General features: G+C 39.6%; 1 protein-coding gene across 2 annotated transcripts in view; it reads right to left on the bottom strand.

Annotated features, from left to right (window-relative positions):
* Positions 1-5,519: 5,519 nt before the first annotated feature.
* Positions 5,520-20,388, bottom strand: part of DNAH3 (dynein axonemal heavy chain 3) — a 51,086-nt gene continuing 36,217 nt past the window's right edge. For both annotated transcript variants that reach the window (XM_063171894.1, XM_063171896.1), the window contains exons 49-60: positions 19,518-19,700; positions 18,433-18,631; positions 15,393-17,534; positions 14,188-14,413; positions 13,576-13,820; positions 12,112-12,228; positions 11,160-11,314; positions 10,260-10,427; positions 9,335-9,477; positions 8,590-8,794; positions 7,283-7,420; positions 5,520-7,105 (exon numbers count right to left, since the gene is read on the bottom strand). In XM_063171894.1, the coding sequence (XP_063027964.1) occupies positions 6,752-7,105; positions 7,283-7,420; positions 8,590-8,794; positions 9,335-9,477; positions 10,260-10,427; positions 11,160-11,314; positions 12,112-12,228; positions 13,576-13,820; positions 14,188-14,413; positions 15,393-17,534; positions 18,433-18,631; positions 19,518-19,700 (4,275 nt within the window). In that variant the 3' untranslated portion in view covers positions 5,520-6,751. The remainder of the gene's footprint in view (positions 7,106-7,282; positions 7,421-8,589; positions 8,795-9,334; positions 9,478-10,259; positions 10,428-11,159; positions 11,315-12,111; positions 12,229-13,575; positions 13,821-14,187; positions 14,414-15,392; positions 17,535-18,432; positions 18,632-19,517; positions 19,701-20,388) is intronic.

The raw sequence follows: 20,388 nt of genomic DNA, 5'->3' as shown, positions 1-20,388 counted from the left end.
GTGAGCTGTGATACAAAGATTACTTTGACATCAGGACAAACTGCAGTAGGATTTCAAACTCTGTTTGTCTGCAACAGGGCTCTCTGGGGGTTTGAGGGGTCTCAGTTGTGACTCAGGATTGTGCCTTGTGTAAGGTCAGCCAAAATTAAGGAGGTCTGGGACAGTCAAGCAGACACAGTTCCTCCAGAGCTTCTGAATGCCAGTGGGAATACAGTCACTGCACCATGCACCTGCTCTCCTTCCTTCCTGCTGTCCCTGGAGGAGAGCTCCAGTTTCACACTTCCCTTATGGGGAAGTTTTGTTTCTGGACAGTAGAAGTGACAGCAGAAGTGCCATTATTCCTTTGCAGACTGCAGAGGAGTGGCCTAGACTCTCTATGTCAGCTCTTTTCTCTCTGGAGAGGGTGTGGATGTGAAATGCAAAGTTTGGAATGCTATTACACAACTCTTGAGTAAAACATTCCAGTGTTGGGTTCCTCAGGTTCCCATGTATGGACTGGCTGAAAACTCTGCCTTCAGGGTAGCACTATGGGAACAAGCTTAGGATGCTTTGGTGTCCTCACTCTGTGTTTTCACATGGTCAGCTTTTCAGCATAATCAGCACACTGGCTTTCTCAACAATTATTTTAATTTTAGTGTTAGTTTTGAACTCTTATGTTATGGATAGAACCCCAACTTTAGTAAAAGAAAGTATCTACAAGTCTCCTAAGTTTGAGGGGTATTTCTGTTTCCCAGGTGCCTCATGAATAGAAGTAAAATGAAATTAATTTTCTTTTCATGGCCTACCAGTTGTTTTGGCTCCTTTGCAGTCCTCTGACTTTACCAGGCTGTTGACATGTTCTCTTCAGGGAAGTTGGGGTAGCCTTCCATCCTTCAGGCTTGAAATACCAGTGAGACCAAGCTTGGACAAGAGCCACACTGTACTGGACACTACCTAAGCACTGAAAAGGACACCTATTCCAGCCTGACTTCAATAGTGGCAAAAAAAAAAAAAATAAAAAAGCAAATTTGACATGTGCATGTGTGTATGATTTCCTTTTAAAGTGGGAGAAATCAATGAAATCTCATTTCTGAGCTCAGAAAGTTATTCATAACTCTCCAAGCACTAATAAACAATGACAAAGAAATATTGCTGTCTACATGAAAAGTAAGTTAGAACTGGTCCTGTGCAGAACAGACTGACAGTCCCTCCCCAAAGAATGCACTTTTAAGAGTGAAAAAAGTACAAGCAGATGAGAAAAGTATAAGAAAACAATGGGAAGAGTGAATCAGCATGACAGGTACTGGCTAGCCCAATTTCACACTACCCTTTATGGCTCCAGTCCACAAAGGTCTCTATTCCCATATAATTATTTCCTGGGAATGCCTCATGTGGGGAGTACCAGGTAAAATGCCACTGTTCTGTCAGTGGAAGCTTTGCAAATTTACTGCTGCCAGGAAGACACAAAACAAAACTCCTTTAGCCCAGGAAAAGGGGAATTGCATTAAAAAAAGAAAAAATATTAACATGATTGCACACACTGCTTAATTCTTCATTGAAAGAAGTCTAAATAAGGCTAACCTGATATCCTAATTGTGGTGCACCAGTGGAGGGATGCATCAACTGAGCCCAGCCAAAATGTGCAGATGCAAGGGGTTTGAATGGAAGCTTAAACTCACTCTTTGTCATGAATCATTTGAACCTTTTGAATTGCTGAAGTTCATGTGACTAATGAAGGTACTGATGCTCTGACACATCAGGTGAATAAACAGCCATGGAAATGAGAGTCTAAATTTACTGTCTGTGTTACAGTCACAACTCTTTCCTAAGCACATGCTGTAAGATGTAGATTATTTCCAAAGAACAGCCCTAAAATTACAGAAGATTTACACCAAATTGAAATAACAACAGGAGTTTGAGTCTACTTCTGAAGGAAAATGCAAAGAAGCAATTTTTAAAAGGTTCAAATACCCTCAAGTAACTCAAATAAGTATCCACTTTCTGAACTGAGAAACTAGCAAGTAACAGCATCACATTATTTGAGGTTCCTTAAAATGCTGGACAGCCTAATAATTCTTCAAAGGGTTTGAAAAATTATTAACTGGTGCTTCATCCTCATTACTCTCCATCACCAGAGGGCAGAGACTGAAATTTGTTAAAACTTCAGGCTGTTCAGCTGAAGGAAGGATTAGATCAGCTCTTTTTTCAAGTCTAGAGAGCAAACCCTTTCTTTCATAGCTTAAGTTAGTCAGTATGGAAAGGAGAATCTAACTAGAGTCCTTTGATTTTGGAGGTCAAACTGACCAATTACAATTTTGAGGGAGTTTCATAAAAAAAATTCATCTGCACCTCAGTGCAGCAGGTAGGCAGACATCTCAGCTAGTACTCTTGTATTAGATGCCAAGGCCCTTAAACTTCTGTCAAGAAGTATCCCAGTGATTGCCCAATATGTCATTCCTGCACATTAATTTTACTTGCAAAACCAGGTTGTCCTAAAATGCCTCTGCTTTCTGCAGAATTTGTAATGCCCTGGATTCACCCAGGCAGTGTACACTCTGTCCTGTACTTGCTGCACCTTCTCTTACTCCCCTTCCAGTAAATACTGTCATTTTCCAATTTATCACCCTAGTCAGGAGATGCTTTAGAATAATTTACAAGAAAATGATGACATTAACTTTATATTTTTCAGAAATAAAAGTTCTGAGTCAGTTGCATGAACTGTCCTGCAAGCCCACTGGTAGGCAAGGCAGTGATAATTTGTTGACACAGTATCTGGCCTTGAATACCTAAATAACACCTCCTTTCTGCAAGTTCTGTCCCTAAATCCATCATTACTGAGCCTGTAATTTATGAAGCTGTGCTCTTACAACATCAGCAAGCACACAACCTTTTAACAAGATGAACATGGCACCTCCTTACTGAATCACCCCCTCCATGTGGTCTGGGGTGAGGAAATGCTCATTTTGCTGCAGCAGCTCCCCAGGGCAGCATCACAGCACCAAAACAGGTAAGGTTACCTGATCCACCTTCCCACTAATACCAGCTGCCTCATGTAATACCTTTCAGATGGTAGAAAAAGGCAAGCTGGACCTTGCTGTGTGGGCCCTACAATGTACCCATCAGAAATGGTAGCAGTAACATCCCTCTTTTATCCACAGACACTTATTGACACAAGAAAAGTCACTTATTTGATCATACCTATACATTCATTTCCAAGAATGCCAATTAGAGCAGAGACCTGCAACTTTCACTAGTAACTCTAATCCTATTAGGCACAATAGTCTAGCTGTAGGTGGAAAAATTTGGTCTGTATTGTCTTCTGCTTTTTCATTGTATAATGTTCCCTTTAACAGCCCAGCAGTGTTAAAATCCACAGGGATAGTACTTTCTAAAAAGAATTTTTGTACAGATCAGAGGAAGGTTTCAGTCTCCTAAGAAAATGTACAAACTCTGTCTGTGTTACAGCATCCCTAGCTGGAAATCTGTCTCTGCTAAGGGAAAATACCTCTTGCTCTGTAATGCATTTTTTCCATCTGCCTTGAGTTATTACCAAGGCTGTAAATCTGCTATTTGAAGTAATTACAAGTGGGGTTTGTGGCTTATTTAATGAGTGCTTCTAATTAACAAATGAAAATTCTAAACCTGTCAATCCAAGGATTCTAATACTACTATTACAAGGTACTTACTTTGTCCAGAATTTTTTCACATTTCTATCATGTCCAACTAGCAGCTGAGTTGCTTTTTTCTTTTTTCTAAATGCATCTCAGCCAAGAAAGGCTGTGAATTCTAATGTTTAGCCAGTTTATCATTCTCCAGGAAGGTCTAGACAATGCTAAGGAAATAAGGTTGGGAAGCTCATTTCAAAGAACCACAGAAAATTATTTCTTAAGACAGATATCCCTTGACAATAAATTCCATTACTTTTCTGTACTAGGGAGGGCAGCCTAGGAAATCATGTAGTGCTGTAATCATCAGCTAAAGCAGGTCAGCCATGCCTGATCCCTGGGAAGGGGATGCACAAGCCCTCTCTCACAGACTCCTCTCTTATCTATATATTTTTATCATGTCTACAAAAGATTAAAATACATCTGTAATGATATTCTAAGAGATGCCTTCATATCAAATCTAAACATCAGCACACAGGCAGCATTTAGAAAATCAACACAGTAACAAGGACATTGCACACATGTCACAGCAAAGTCACTGTATATTCACAAGAACCACAACTGTGTCATTTAATAAACTATCAATTACTGTTAGCTCACAAAAAGGGGTTAACAAGCAACCCATATGGTAATCTGTTACACAGATTTTTAAGTTTAAAAGTAATTGATCTCCATAAAATATAATTTAGTTAGTGGATCTGACTTTTAAAAAATGGTTTAATTTAGAGGACTGTTTGCAAGACATATCTGTAAGAGGACTGACAAACCTTCATTTTAGAGTTAATTGTGGCTGGCCCAGCCTCCCTTTCAGCAGGTGAGGTGTCACCAATCTGAGCAGAAAGATCCTTCTGAGAGCAGGGACTGAGCTGATCAATCCATAGGGAAGGATTTAACAGCCAGGTCCTGCCCTGTGGCCTGCACACAGAGCTTCCACACGAGGAGGCTCATGATGGTTTGTGAGCTCTGACACCACAGTCAGCTAATTAGTGATCTCAACTGTTGATGCAATTACAACAATTAGATGCAGACATTCAAAAATACAGTAATCACCACAATGCGTTTTAAAATGTATAATACATTTCTGTTAATTTAAATTACATGAAAACTACAAATTATCTCTCTTATGAAGTCTAGGAAAATAATTTTTTCAAGGACCAATTTTAATTAATTTATTTATAGGCCTACTGAAACATGATTCTCTTCTTAAAAACTGTTTTCTGTTTGGATGAGTGTGCTGTAACACTCATAAACAAGTTTTATTTTGGTATAAATGCCAAATATCATTTAGTCTAATTTGTTAAGAGCAATTTCTTCCTCTCAGTAATTTGAAACACCTGCACATCTCTGCCCCTTTTATTAAAACAAACATCCTTTAGGTGTCCTGGCCTGACATCTTTGCTCTACTCCCACATACCAATTTGCACCCAATGCCTGGTGCTGGGCTGTTAATGAGGTGTCAGGAGTGGTGGTGGAGCTGCTGTTTACCTGAGCTCCTTCCTGCAGAGCAGCACTGCCCAACACACCCCCAACACTTCTGCCTGAGCTTGCAGCACCATTCTTAATAGTTACTGTTTTATGAATATCTGCATAAAACAAACCAGTGGTTAATAAAACAATAATGAACTGATTCCACCTAAGGACAACACAACAGACAAATTCCTGTGACAAGAATTGTGGCTTTTAAGGAGTTGTAGCAGCATCCCTTAATGCTTGGAGCAGGATACTGGGAATTGCCAAATGATGGCTGAATCTCTGGCTGTGTGAGGCCTCCAGCAAGTCATTAAAATGCTGCAATTTGGGCAATGAAAAAAATACAAGACCTCAAATTAGTGGATGTCTGTTTAGTGCATGTTTTTTTTTTAATGTTTGCCTTGATCTTTGTGCTTCTCTTGTGCTGTGTACACAACAAGTCTAATGATGCATCTTTACTACCTTCTTGGCATGCTGTGGGGATTTGTTAATCACTGCACAGCTCTTTGAAGATGCTCAGGCTATTTTATTTTTAATTAATGTTTGCAAGCTACTTTGGGCTTCTCTGATGAAAGGGCTTAAGTACAAAATTTCAGGCAGTTGTTAGTCCAGCATGCAAGAGAGCAAGATGAGGAAGCTGGGGTAGAGTCAGTTTTCCTCACTCTGGCTGGTATGGGGCTGTGTTTTGGATTGTGCTGAACACTGCACTGATAACACAGAGATGTTTTTGTTATTGCTGAGCAGGGACTGCACAGAGCCAAGGCCTTTTCTGCTTTTCATACTGCCAGGCTAGAGAGGAATTTGAGGGTGTCTGGGAGGGCGGGAGGAGACAGAGCCAGGACAGGTGACCCCAAATGAGCAAAGGGACATTGCAGACCATGTGGCATCATGATCAGTGTGTAAAGTGGGGGAGGAGAGGGGGACATTTGGAGTGATGGCTTCCCAAGTCACCATTCCATGTGATGGGTCCCTGCTCTCCTGGGGATGGCTGAACACCTGCCTGCCTGTGGGAAGCAGGGGATTCATTGTTTTACCTTGTTTGTGTGCATGGCCTTTGCTTTCCCTATTAAACTGTCTTTATCTCAGCCCATGAGATAGTGGGGGGTGAGTGGCTGTGTGGGGCTGGGCTGCTGGGAGGAAGTAAAGTGAGCCTGTGGGAGAAAGAAAACAGCTCCATGTGTCAGGTACCTGGAATGTGTAGGTAAATATTATTGAAAAGAAAAGTGATATGGCTCAAGCATACTGTTCTGAAAAATGGCAGCTCCCAATACACGTGCTGTGGAGAAGTTTTCCGTGGAAATTCTGACACATCATCAAGGAATGACTACAGTTTTCTAATACAGCTTGGGGAGTTCATTCTGTCTGAGGATTGGAGGATTGGTCTCATATGTTGACAACAGAATATTCTCATCTCCTCCCTCCTTGTCCTACATACTCCTGAGACACAGAGGTGGTAGGCAAATCCAAAATCTTTTTGCAAGAGTTGTAAAGTAGATTCCCAGTAAAATCAGCATCAAAACTCTTTAGGCCCGATTTCATTAAAAAAAAAAAAAAAAAAAACACCAAAAAACAAACAAACCAGCCATACAGCCATTGGGGAGTAAAGCAGATCTTTACAATCCCAATATTGCACCCTCTCAGTCATCCAGCTGGCACAGGGCTGCCACACCTCTATTTATCCAATGTTTCTGGGGCTTGTCAGAAGGCAGTTCAATGGACAGAACATAGTTGGTTGAGTGCCCAGTGGTGGATAAGACACCTCTTCTTTCACTTGTCTTGTACACAGGGCATGAATAGATGTTCTCATGAAGAAACTTGGAACTTTCTCCAGGTTTCAGCCATATTATGGGCAAAGGATCATAGAGGATTTTTGGTAGTGATTCTCCAATTACCAAGGATTCTCTATCCCATCGTGCACCTTCCAAGAAAAGGCCTCTCACATAAGCCCCATCTTCTGGCATTTCCTTCATTGTGAGCTCCTGTTTCATCACCTAGAACAATTAAACCATTGCTTGATTTTATCTGGAGTATACTAAATCCTGTAAGTGACAGTCTGAAATTGCTCCTTTAAATAAAATAACTTTTCATCTGAAAACTCTATTTCTTGCTGCCCCAGAACATGTTTCAAGCTGTTCATGAAAAACAAAATTCTTCTGCATTTTTCTTACCTCAAACTCAAAGCCAACGTGGTCAATTGGGATGGTGTATTTTCTGGCAAAGTTTTGTAAAACACCAGTCAAAAAAGACTGAGTGAAGAAGAATCCTGAGAGCCAAAAGACTGTGGGTGGCCCCTTGTCAACCCAATCCTGAATAAGGAGAGAGAAAACAAATGTAAGAAAAAATCCAATATATTTGTGGCTTCACTGTGCCAATTCACCAGAAAAGGATGTTTTTTCAGACTCCCTCAAACAGCACAATGAGATCTAAGCCTTGATGGGACCCTCTGCATCTTTCCATCAATTTTCTGGTTCTAAAACAACCAGAACTCAGTGCTACTAGAAAAATTTCAGAAAGTAGCATAAGTATGTTTTGTTTAGTCTAGATAGTGGCCTTTAAAAACAAGAAAAGTAATTGAATTTGGACACTTTTATCAAAATACTTTTTTTTACAGTCTTGTAAACACCAATTTCCTAACATGAAAAAGGCCAAATTCTTTTCCATTCTTCACTGATCAATATCTCTTCACTGATCACTGTGAGGGCACTCACTAAGCCTACACATCAGATCCTAGCAGAGGAAATCATTCCTGTACAAAGATGTCACTTAATGTCCACATAATGCAGTAGGAAAAAGCAAAACAAGGGCAGAATGTCTTCACACTACTGTAGGTTATTTTGAGTCAAAATGCTCTGATCCAGCAAACAGGAAACTCTGCCATTTCTATAAATCTCAGACACTTCTTCCTAGCTTTCTCCTCTCCTGACTTCTATGGGGTTTCACTACATCTCAGTAGCTGACTATTTAAGGTACACCCAAAATTTTAAGTAGTTGTAAGAGTGCAAGGGAAATAATGAAATGGCAAGTTAAAAATAAAATAACCTGTTCAAAAAGTGTGTGAAATGGTGTCACATTTTATGAAACTTGAAAGATATTTACAGACACATATATGAAATTTCATAGTGCCTTTTATGCAGTGGTTCTAAAGCATTCTCACACCCAGCTCACTGTCCTTTCAGCAAGGATGTCATTAAGACACCAATTCAAACTAAAATGAACCTTCTAGAAATAGAAAGATGGAAACCACCAACAGCAGCACTGGATTGGCACCAAGGGATCACGATCCCAGCTCACCCTGGGCAGTTGCCCAGCTGACTCCAGTGCTGCTAATGCAGAGTGTATCTGGCCAGGAGTGTGTGTGAGCAGCTCACAGCCTGGAGCTGCCCAGGGGCTGCTGGGCAAGGACTGCACTGACACATTCTCCCCATCCACCTTCCAACTGCAGCTCCCCAGACCCCTCAGGGTCAGCTGAGCAGACCTGGAAGAACTCCAAGCGACAGAGGAGATCGGACACGTAACTTCCCAGAGGCTTCAGGGATGGATAGGATTTGGCAGCCCACATGGATGGCACTTTTCCTATTAGCATGCTGTTGAAAACATCTTCCAGCTCAGAAGACATCAACACTTGGCCTTTAATGGCTTTGCCTATATTAATGAGGCTGCTCCGAACAACTTCAGTAAGCCTTGAGAGAAAACAAAGGAATTGTCATTATTTACTTCTTATTACCTGGCTAAATACCCCTCAGTCCAGCTTGAATGAAGGGTTGATAGAGGTGGTAAATGTCCTGTCAGAAATTCCTTATCTCACCGGTAGTTATCAAAATTCTTACGTAACTTTAGAAAAGCAAACAAATTAGAAACACACACAGAGAAATAAATGACAGTGAAAACTTTCACTCTAAACAAGGGAAATCAAGTGACAAGAGCTTTGTAGCACTCATTGTCATAGTGTGCTGTGAATATTGGGGCCTGGGTATCACATAGGCTGCTCTCCCTCAGCACAACAAACCCAAATGTGATTTAAGTTCATACTCCAAGAATACAAGTACTATTGCTATGTTCAGGTAGTCAGCTGCAGCTTTCAAGTCTTTTTAAAAGATTCATCCAAAGCAGAATCTAACATGTTAGGGAAAAAGGCTTGTTTAAGCCTTGTAAGCAGCTAGCACCAATGAACACAAGCATATTTCAGTTTAAGAAGTGCTACACCAAACACTGAGCCATACCTGTTAAATCGAATTAGCTCTTGCCTAAGAACTGTGTTCATGGACTCTTCATAAAGTACTGGGTATGCCTTCATCACTTCTTCCATATCAAAGCTACTTGGTAGTTTGGATAGGATGTCCTGTGCCAACTCTTCAACAACTTCCTGAAGTCACAAGTTTGCAGTGAATAACAAATATTCCTTTTCCCCCTCCTATATTTATTGAATAAATTCCATAAACCACTACAAAATTTTTTTTCTGTAAAACCACATAGGTATTTTAGTCCATTTTCCTAAAGATACTGTGCTTTTATGCTCTTCCTTTCAGCATCATTCTGTCTCTGCATGTGCCTGCTTGCTCCTTCCTTCTCAATAACTTTAAATTTGTTAGTAATTTCTCATTTGCAACAAGGTTTTCTAAGGAGACAGGCAGGAGAGCAGACAAGCACAATCCCTTTTCTGCCACAGTGAAGGACAAGACAAAGGACATGCAGCATGAGCAAAATAAGGGGAAGACCCCATGAATAACTCATCCACAAGAGAAGGTTTGCTTACAGAATATTAGACATCAGAGAATATGATCACTAGACAAGCCTGCAGGAAATGAGGCTCCATCAATCCCACTTTTCAAGAATCCACTTGTGTATAAAATACAGGATGCCAAATCTGAGAGGCTTGAAAGGTTATTTATGTATATCCCAAAGGGGCATGGATTTGGCAAACTGAGCTGCCAGGACTTGTGGTATTAATCTGTTTGAATGCAAAGTCATGAATCTGTCTTCCATCTTTAAAGGTGCTATGCCAAATCCATCTGATTCTCTACAGGGACATTCCCATCTGCTCCCAGAGCTACACACATGAGATGAGAGGTTGGATTACTCTGAGACCTAGGACAAGCCAGGAAAGGGCCTTTTCAGAGTGCAAATTGATCTTTCTTCCCCAGTTACCTGAGGGGACTTGCCAGCTCCCCCTGCTTCTCTAGGCAAAGTCAGGAGCACTGCATGGAAAAGCTGGTTGGTCTCCTGGTTATCCTTAGTGATGTCTGCATTTTCATGAAGCCCAAACACTTCAGGGTGTGTTGTAATTGGCAAACTTCGTATGTACTCAATGTAAGACTGTAAAACAAACGTTCAGATGCCAGACATCATATAATGTGATAGTCATAAAAGATCCCAAATGGGACAGAACCTTCCCATTTACAACTAAAGATGGCAGTTCCCTGTTAAACACATCCAGGAATTGACTGACTCTCCACAGAGATAAATATAAAAGTTCTGAGTGATTCAAAACCTCATGGAGGAGTTGTTATTACCACCCTCGTGTAAGTGGCAAGAGAAAGGAACATGAGAAATATCCAAGGAGTGCTGGTAGGAGTCACAAAAGGATGCTGGATGTGTCATCCCTACAACTGTGGGATCTGAGCACATTCATTATCTCTGTGCAGCTGTTAGAAGGGAAAAAGAGAATGGAAATTGAGTATACACATGCCATTCCACCTCTTCCTCCTGAATGCTGCTTCAAGGTCAGACTAGTTGTGAGAAAGTGCAGAAGTACCATGTGAATTCCTGCAGGCTGACTCCTACTGGCCTTCTAGAACTGTATTGGAAACCTGCACAGGGGTGGCTTCTCTCTTCATCAAAAATGCCAGAGTATTGGATCATCTCTACATCCCCACTGGGGTATGGCAGATATTAAGTACCAGATTCATATTTCATACACAAGATACATTCTGGCATGGCTTTATGATATTATGGGGTGTATTTTCTATTTGTCATATTCAGCATTATCCAAGCACAGTGTAGGTAAGTTCTTCCCAATAATTCAGAGAATTTACACTTGTCTCTCACCTCATAGGGGCCATGTGGTGGTATGTAGTAGTCACCTCCAGCTGAGAGCATGTACTTCTCCTGCTCTATGTCCTTGTTGTAGACTGTGGAAAGAAGGGACAGGAGAAGACGCCTGTCTTTATCATCTGTCACTCTGCCTCCATAGTTACACTCCCCTGGAAAAATACAAAGAAAATCAGGACAAAAAACCTGAAATTAATGAACAAATAAAAATTGTTTTGCAACAAGGTGAAACTCTAGTAAGTTGAAGTTCCAAAGCTCCAGATCTTCCAAAGTTTTTAGGTTTTATGCTTTAATTGATTGAATGGAAATTCGACACTTGAACATCTAAGGGCTAAATTTATGTGTCTTGATGATGGAAGGTTTAAGGAACACTATCAGCTGGTCTGAGAAACTGCTGCTGAAAATTCTTTTTCATAAAGCTAATCATAATATTAACAAAAATCAAGAATGACAAGGCTGACAAAGGAGGTGCCAAAAAGCAGCTTGTCTCCCTGGAGAGAGAGAGAATAGAACAGCCACAGCAGCTGAGATATTTACACACATCAACACCTCCTGCTTTAAACCCCTGAGTGTTACCATATCCTCTGGTGAAGCCCCAAGGCTTCCTGTGTCAGTCTCACACTGATCAGCAAAGGTGAACCAGAGGCTCATGGTTTTATGGTTTTATTTGATGAGCATAAAGCAAAGACCAGGAGGTTTGCTGGGCCATCAGTAACTGTAGCCACATACAAGTCAAAACAACAGTGACATCTGAGGGTTTGGGATCCGACTCCAATTGCAGTCCAACTCCAACATCCATCCAATGACAATCCCATTGTTTGTGGAAGGCCAGTAAAACCAACCAGGGTGGAATCCACTCAATTTGTTGAGAACTCACCAGTTTATCAGTGTATCAGCTGAAAGTGCTCAGCAAAGTCAACAAACACATGAGAGGATGTAATGTCTGTACCTGTTAGATAGGTCAGAGCTTCAAATGGGATCTCTTCATATTCATTCAGAAACATCTGGATCTGTTGCATGCTGATCCTGAGGTCAGACTCATTGAATTCATATGGAATATTCCAACCTGTTCAATTCAGAAGAGATACACAGGTATTGCAGTGGTGCAATGTACTGACAGCTGGGCTCAGGAAATGCTGGTGTTGGTACTACACTGCTCCTGCAGAGCTGAACATACAACTGCCACATAGTCTAGAAGCAGCCTAGAATATACCAGGCTGTTTATTAAACATAAGCTAATTCTGGCATCACAATATCCTGAATATTATATTTTACCTGCTTGGTACTTTAAGCTAATCTGTTGCTATCTGGAAACAATGAGAATAGGAGTTTTTAATTCATTTACTGATTTCAATTTTTAATCTGCCCATCTATTAATACTGTTTGCAGAGGACATTCACAGTAACATTACAATAAAACAAACAAGCAAGCAGGCAAACAAACAGGAACATACTCCAGATGAAAGAATTCTTCAGAAAGCCAAAATCCCTAGTGCAAATCAAAAATAGGGCTATTGATGCAACTATTCTTCTTCACCCAGATTGTTGGTCACATTAGCAGTAGATGTTACATTAGACAATGGCCTCTAGAAACTTCAGTTTTACTCTAAAGCAATAAATCAGTGTCTTCATACTGGAAGTTTAGTGCTTATTTAAACAGCTGACTATTAAAATAATCACAGTGGCTTTCAGTGAAAATTTAATATTTCCTAACAGCAACCTGTATGAGGAAGAGAGACTCAGCTGGAACGGAAGACTTCATTTACACAAGGGCAGAGCATAAATTTTATATAGTTATAAAAATGGATTCTCTAAGTCCATACATTTCTATGCTATATAGAAATTCTATAGTTTCCTACATATTTGAAGATTACAGAAAAAGCTGAAGCACAAATCTTATGAATACATATATTTTCATTGCTATGTTATAAACAACACACTGCAGCTACATAGATTTGTTTCACACCAAGTAAATACATGCACTAAGTTTGATAAAACAAAGTATGCACATAAGTAACAAAAGCAGAATAGAAGACATATTTTTAATTATAAAGATTTAAAACAGATCTGAATTTGATTGTTACTAAGAACCACAGTAATAATTTAATAATTTAGTAAGCTATAATTTCATGTAACTACTGTATAATATATTAATTTGGAAAAATAGTACTTTCTATTCTTCCCCAGGGTAATACTTTTAACAGCTTCAAAAGTAGCTTTGGCTGAATAAGAATCCCTGCAAATAACAGCTTATAGACTTTATGATGTTCTGTGCAATGCAGATTGCACTCTTGTAATAGTGTTAACAATATAACAATTAACAAAACTGCCTTTTTACAGAGAGACTCCATCAATGCATTTCAAAAGCACAAATTGTGTTTTTGAAATTAAGTGCAAAATAATCTAAAACTTACCCAGTGGGCCAAAGTTTCTCCTTTCCTGCACAACAGCATGAAAAAAGCAAAGACCAAAAAGCAGTTTTTGCCACATTTTTGGCTTTTGGCAGCTTTTAAAAAACACAGGGTCGGAGATGGGATCGTTCAGGTAGGAGCGAAGGAGGTTCACTCTGACACCTTTGGGAGGCTCATTTGTCATTTTGATGCCATTCTGGAGGATACTAACAGGAAACTTTTCTGATGGATAACTAGTTAACCACAACCTAAAAAGAAGTTTGACAAGCACATAATTAAAAAATAATATAATAGTAAGAGTAGTAGTAATAATAATAATTTTAAAATCAGTAATATAATCCTGCATCTTGATCTTAAGAAGACTAAGTTTTACTACTTGCTTAACTATAAAGATAACATCTAAATTTGGTCTAAAATGCAGGCATAAAGTAGATTATATTGGACAGGTAGAAAAGATGACCTCTTAATTATGGATCTTTATTTTACCACTGCACATAAATCATATGAATGTCATACTCAGGCATTCTTACAGAGGTATTTTAATTTCTTTTTAGTAGCATCTTCAGCAAACAGGAAATGCTCACATTAAAAAGTGCAAAATACTAAAATTCCTACCTGAACTTATCATGGGTATTCTCAGGCACTATAACTTCCTCACAGATTTTTTCCAAGGCAGGCATCCAGCTGGTTGCAAGATGGCAGTTTTGTAACACTACCCAGGTTCCATCAGTAATAGCTTGATAAATCATTTTTTCTGCTATTGGGCCCTGGCCCTGGCCCAGTGAAACTGTTTGAACACTTGAGCTTCCCATGCTAACATCATCAGCAAATTTTAGCAAACCTGTGATGACAAGTTTTATACACGCAAAAAAAAAAAAAACAAAGTCTATCAGAAAGTAGAATATGTTATATTCATTGTTTTTATAATTTAATTAAAGGGAGAAAATTCAACAAATATTTTATTCAATTAAAAATAAAAAGAAAACACAAAAAAACCCTACCTCAATAACCCAGAAGTATTATCATATGCTGTATCAGTCACTGTGTCTCTGAGGCATATACTAAAATTTAGGGGTATAAGGTATTAATTAAAAAAAAAAAAAAAAAAAAAAACAACACAAAAACCAGCCAGGTTAAATGGCTGACCTCTTCTTTGGCCCCAAGTGCTCAGTTTCAGGCTGCACAACAGCCCTCAACTCTATTGGATGGGTACAATTGTTTATGAGAGTTGAGCTGCAAACTGGATCTTTACATCTGGCTAAAAATAGACCTCCAGCTTTGCTATGAAAATCAGTACTTTCTGGAAATACATCCTTATGGTATGGCTCCATATTACAATTCTTTTGGCAGAAAACCAGATTTAAAAATAACCTGGGTGGTTATACTTTAAAGGACATTCAACAAATGTGTTTTTAAGTGTGGCCTATACACCATTTAATTAGTAACTGAGAGGGAGGAAACTTACTGGAGGAGGGGTTGCAATAAAGACTGGGGCAAACCTCCAACACCCACTGAAAGAACTGTAATGCAGGTACAAATTATAAACTGGTCTGAATGCTTCAATCTGTTAGATCCCCAAATTGCTGCTCAGAGACTGAGACATTTCATCACCACTACTTTCACTCCACCCCCTAACAATTTTACTACTGTTGTTTATATATGGGCAGATGCCAGTGTTTGATATTCCATCACTGCTGAATTGTACTTTAAAGACATTTTAAAGATCAGATGAGGGGGCCTGGGCCTACACTATTAACAGTTTAGTCAGACTCAGTGACATTTAACCAGACAAAAAAAGATTTTTTTAATACCAATCTCACCTGCCATAGGATCAGCACCAGGTGATAATATAAAAATCAAAGGGGCACAACAATTTGAGTCACTGTAACTTCTTCCAAGATCAAATGTAGGTGGTTCAATGAATGTTCTTCCCATGTTTTCCACGATGAAGGTCCGCACTGCCGGAACAATTTTGTCAGGTCGCAAACACCTGAGAATAACCATGCGATCCAACCCCGTCAGTGAGTCCCAGTCATCTGGCAAGGCTTCCTCATGGGGCCTGACAGAGTCATAGAGTGGCTTCCACTTGGAGGAATTGTCTCTGACATGTTCCATTAGTCCCTGCAGGTTGGTCAGGCAAGATGCACGCACGATCTCGGCCCATGATTTGTTAGACAGCCAGTCTGGAGCTGGGTTGGGGTGAGGATTATCGAGAGCAACACCTCCTGTCAGGAGGAAACGCCAAACTGCATCATCTATCTGGCCTTTTCCCTTCATAATGCCTATTGTTAGAAGGAAGGAGAACAACAACTTGTCCTTTTCAAACAATGAACGGCAGACATTATTGTAGATGCTCACTGTGAAATGCTCAGTTATATTTTTAATTCTCTCCTTTAAACGTCCACTCTTAAGACTTTTAGCAATAGATTGAACATACAAGTTAATGAACCAAATCAATGAATACTGGTACATAGGTTCAATGTTAGCCAAGTCAGAGATGCAGAAGAAGATAACAGCTGAATGAACAGCAACTGGCTTATATCCCATTCGAGTAGAATCTATTTCCTTCTCAGTTACAGAGGCAATTTGTTGCTTTTCAGAGATTTCTTCAGACAACTGCTTGGATGAAGACAAAATATTAATTGCTGTTTCATCCTCTAAGATGTTTCCTTCTGAATGGGAAAGGACCTCCAGGATTTTATCTTCTAATTCCTTTAGTTGTTTCTTATTGGCTGCACTTTCTAGAATGAGTTGGTTTTTCTTTTCTTCTAGCTCAGGCTTTTCCTTTGCAGCTACAATTCCAAGAAGCTGGTCCTGAAGACCCAAAGGTGTAATCATGAAATTGAGTAGACAAACTTTCACAGCGACTTCAGGATAATAATGAGGATTTCTTAAGTGGGTTGTCATGTAAAACCTGAAGTCTCTTGAATATTCAATTATGTTTTCCCCTAATTTCATGTATTCTACTCCTTGTTGTTTGAATGTTTGCTTTAATAAAATAGGTTCTAAGAAAGCATCTAATTCTTCACCAATATTTTCTAGCAAGACTGGTGTTCCAAGCTGAAGAGCAGTTTCTAATGTCCTCACATAATGTGTGTCAGATAATTTGATAACTGATAGTTTGTTAGTTTTCTCCATATTTTTAATCCACTTGTTAGCTTGCCTTTGAGGATCTATCATTAAAGCCCATCTTCTTGAGTTAGAAACAATTACACCATTGTCAATGGAAAAAGAATCAACTGGCAGTCCAGCAATCTGCCAGGCACGGATTTTGACTGGATCCCCTAATGTATTACTTAAGCTGAAATCACTGGAGCACGGAATGTTCTTTTCAATACACAGTTCCTGCCACTGCTTTTGACATTGTAGGCGATAATCAACAGTAAAGGCTCCCAAATAAGCCACAGTTCCTGATGACAACAGCACATCCCCCACTAGATCTATGTACTGAATTCCTAACAACCGTGCAGCTTCTGTCCACCTGTCCTTCTCTCCACCCAGACCACTGATCAGCTGCTCAGCTCTCACCAGCTTTAGTGAACAACGTTCAATATTATTCTCCAACTCTATCTTTTTGTTGTTCATTTCATCAAACTCATCTTGCAAAGCTTGCAGGCGATCAACAACCTCCTTGAGTTCTGCTTGTTTCACCTGCAGCTTCTGCATTTGAACGTCCAGGATGGCTTCAGCCTCCTGCAGGCGCACGCGCTTTGGGGCCACCACTTTCTGCACGCGGTCATAGACCTCCATGGCTCGCACCCACTTGCACAGGCCTTCACAGGCAGACGAGACGTTTTTTACAACGTCTGGCTGAAAATCTGGGTGATTCATAAACTTCTCTCTAATTTTCTTCATTATAGGAGGAGGAATATTATCCTTGTCATAGGTCTTTAGTCTGTCAAGGAACTTAATATCTGAAAGAAGTTTCTTGGCTGGCCCCCAGAAGTCTTCAATCATTTTACCTATATGGCAAATAAGACTAAAATCAGGCTCAATACAGGCATGTTCAAATTGAAAAAAATACTTTGAAACATAGTATGAAAAATTAACATCAATGATAATGCAATGGAATTTTACTATGCGAAGACTATTCAATAGTTTGAGAAAATCAATACCTAAAGGAATTAATACAAGACCTTCAGCATAACTAACCAATGTCAATATTTATAAACTGCATATTAATTCTAAATCAACTAAGCACATTGAGGGTAACAAATTACTATACAGTCTTTCTTAGCATCATCTATTAGACAAATCAGTAACTGCAGAACTATTCCTTCTTAATCTAGATAAGATCATTTTTGATGAAAGGCATTTGTATAATTCTTATTTTTAATTGAAGGGTTGAACTGTATAGGCATAAGGTAGAAGAAAGAAAAGGGTCTCTTTCCTACCTTGCAAATCCTGCACAATCCCACAATAGCAACATTAAACCACACAGAAAAATCTTGTTAGAATAATGTGTGGCAGAGGTATAACCGGAATTCCCTCTCCCAGCATAACTGATAGTTTGGAAACAGGCATTACAAGGGGAAACACAAGGCAGATGGTGCACAGCACACCTCCAGCACCCAGAGTTCCTCAAGGCAATGCAAATCTCAAGGTTGGGTCAAAGCAAGTTGAAGAGATGACTTTGTGCTGGTGTCTGGGATCATATTTACAAAGCTTGTACAACAGCGTCAGGCAAGGGCAGTATGTTAGCATGGCAAAAGCAGCTCTTCACTACTCAGTGTACTTGTCACTGCCAGCAAAATGCACCTCCAGTGCACACAGCTGCATTCATGCCACAAGAACCTCACCAGCACACCACAGCAGCACCCACCCATTCCTGGGCAGGAATAACAAAAGCTGTGTCATTACCACTGCCACTGGGGTCGGGTTTCCTCTCTGCCTTAACTGCCCTCATGACACAGATGCTCTCCATGACCAGCTTGACAGGACCAGGTGGATTCGTCATGGATTTCACAAGAGTGATGTCAGAAGGATTCAGGGTGTTTAGAGCTGCCTCTGCTGCCTCCAGAGCTGGCATAGCCTCTGCAAGGTCTGCTTCACATTCGTCCTGTGAAGACATTGGACAAAAAGCTGTAAAAACCTTCAGCCAGTACCAGGCCTGCAGCCTGATCACCCCACTACAGCACAGCCTCACAGAACCTTCTCTCTTCTTCAATACCCATTAACCAGACTCTTCACAATATTGTGTTTCTAGGAGAGAAAAGTACTTGCACAATTTGACTGCACAGTTTAAAGAGGGAAGGTTTGTAGATAAATTAGTAACTTCCATAAATGGAACCGATAGTTGAAAAAGTCAGACAAGCTTTCAAGATCAAAGTTTCTCTGGTTTAGCAATGAGAATGAAAATAAATATTAGATACCGTTGTTCTTATTTAAATCTCACACTGCTGATCAGGTGAAAAATGGATACTGTGTAGCTTAAATTCTTCATCACATATTCTGATCTCAGCAATTATCCATTTTAAATATCACTGACATTTCCAACTAACTACAGAAAAAATACTGAGGAATCTTGAGGCTTCCCACAGGAAATTCTGTGTAACAGACATCTGGCTGTGGCATTACCTCTAAAGTTATTCCTTATAGGACTACATGCAGCATATGCCAGATTAACTCAGCTAACTCTAAATTAACTGTCTTTGGGTCTGGAAACAGTTAAACTCATTATTCAATCTGCTGAAAATGAGAATATATTAGTAGAGAAATAAGAGCTATAGAGCTTTTGGAATGTGAACTAGAAAGGGAAGCTATGCAGGACTGTGAGATGCAGTCAGACTCCAAACAGCCTGAATTTACTGTGTTTCTATTAGGAGTGTCATTCATCATCTGCAATTTTGTTAGTCTAAGAGCTCGGCTCACCCTATTAACACATCATCACAGCTCCCATTTACTTGGAACCCATCCTGCTCCAGGCTCAAGCCCTTGTGCTCTACCTTAATACCCTGGGCAACAGCAGCTGCATCATTGGCCTCTTTTTCATCTGCTGACACTATTGCCTTTTTTGCATCTACTTCAACTGTTTCCTTTTCAATCTTGACCATCATTTTATCTGTTTCTGCAGATGTTTTAATCAGTTCAGGCTGAAGGTCAGTCAGTTCTTTCTGCATGTCTGCAACCTGATGAATACAACAGGAAATCAAGAGGAAATCTGTTCAAGCATTGCATGCATTTCCTATCTTGATGTCTTAGGAAGAAAGATTGGAAACCCCTATAGTAATACAATCTAAAAAAGGACATTTGATTTAAAGAATTAGTTCTTTAGTTTATTTTTGCTAAGAGCTGTTTCATTTAACTGTTTAGATTTTAAAAGGTATATTTATCATCATCTATACAATACACTTGCTTTTTTAAGATTCATTAATGTCGATGATGAACATTATATTGATTAATTCTATTTTTCCCTCACAGTCACTTTCAGATAATGAAAGTTTAAATAATGCTTTAGTGCACAGGTGGGAAACAAAATCCTAAAGAAACCTGGAATGGAACACAGAATTTGTGACAGCAACAGCTGCAAACTGGATCTTCTTTATCCAGCAAGTATCTAGAAGTCCCTTTAGTTTGTATCTTGGAAAGATCAATCCCTGGATCCCATGGGTTGAAAAAGGAATTATTTATCTGGAACCTGATCAATTTCCTACTTGGAATCTACTCAGAAATTAATGCTTAATATTGTCTTACAATGTTTTTCAATTTCTCCCCTGTTTTGGAAAGGGTAATAGGCACAAGAAAGCTGAGGTGGATTCTCCATATAAGGTTTTGAGAACATAATTAAATTTATAACATTTATTCCTTCAACATTTA

Source organism: Melospiza melodia, chromosome 18 (assembly GCF_035770615.1).
Source record: "Melospiza melodia melodia isolate bMelMel2 chromosome 18, bMelMel2.pri, whole genome shotgun sequence".
In the NCBI taxonomy this organism is placed as follows: Eukaryota; Metazoa; Chordata; class Aves; order Passeriformes; family Passerellidae; genus Melospiza; species Melospiza melodia.
This window is presented reverse-complemented; position numbering and strand designations above follow the sequence as displayed.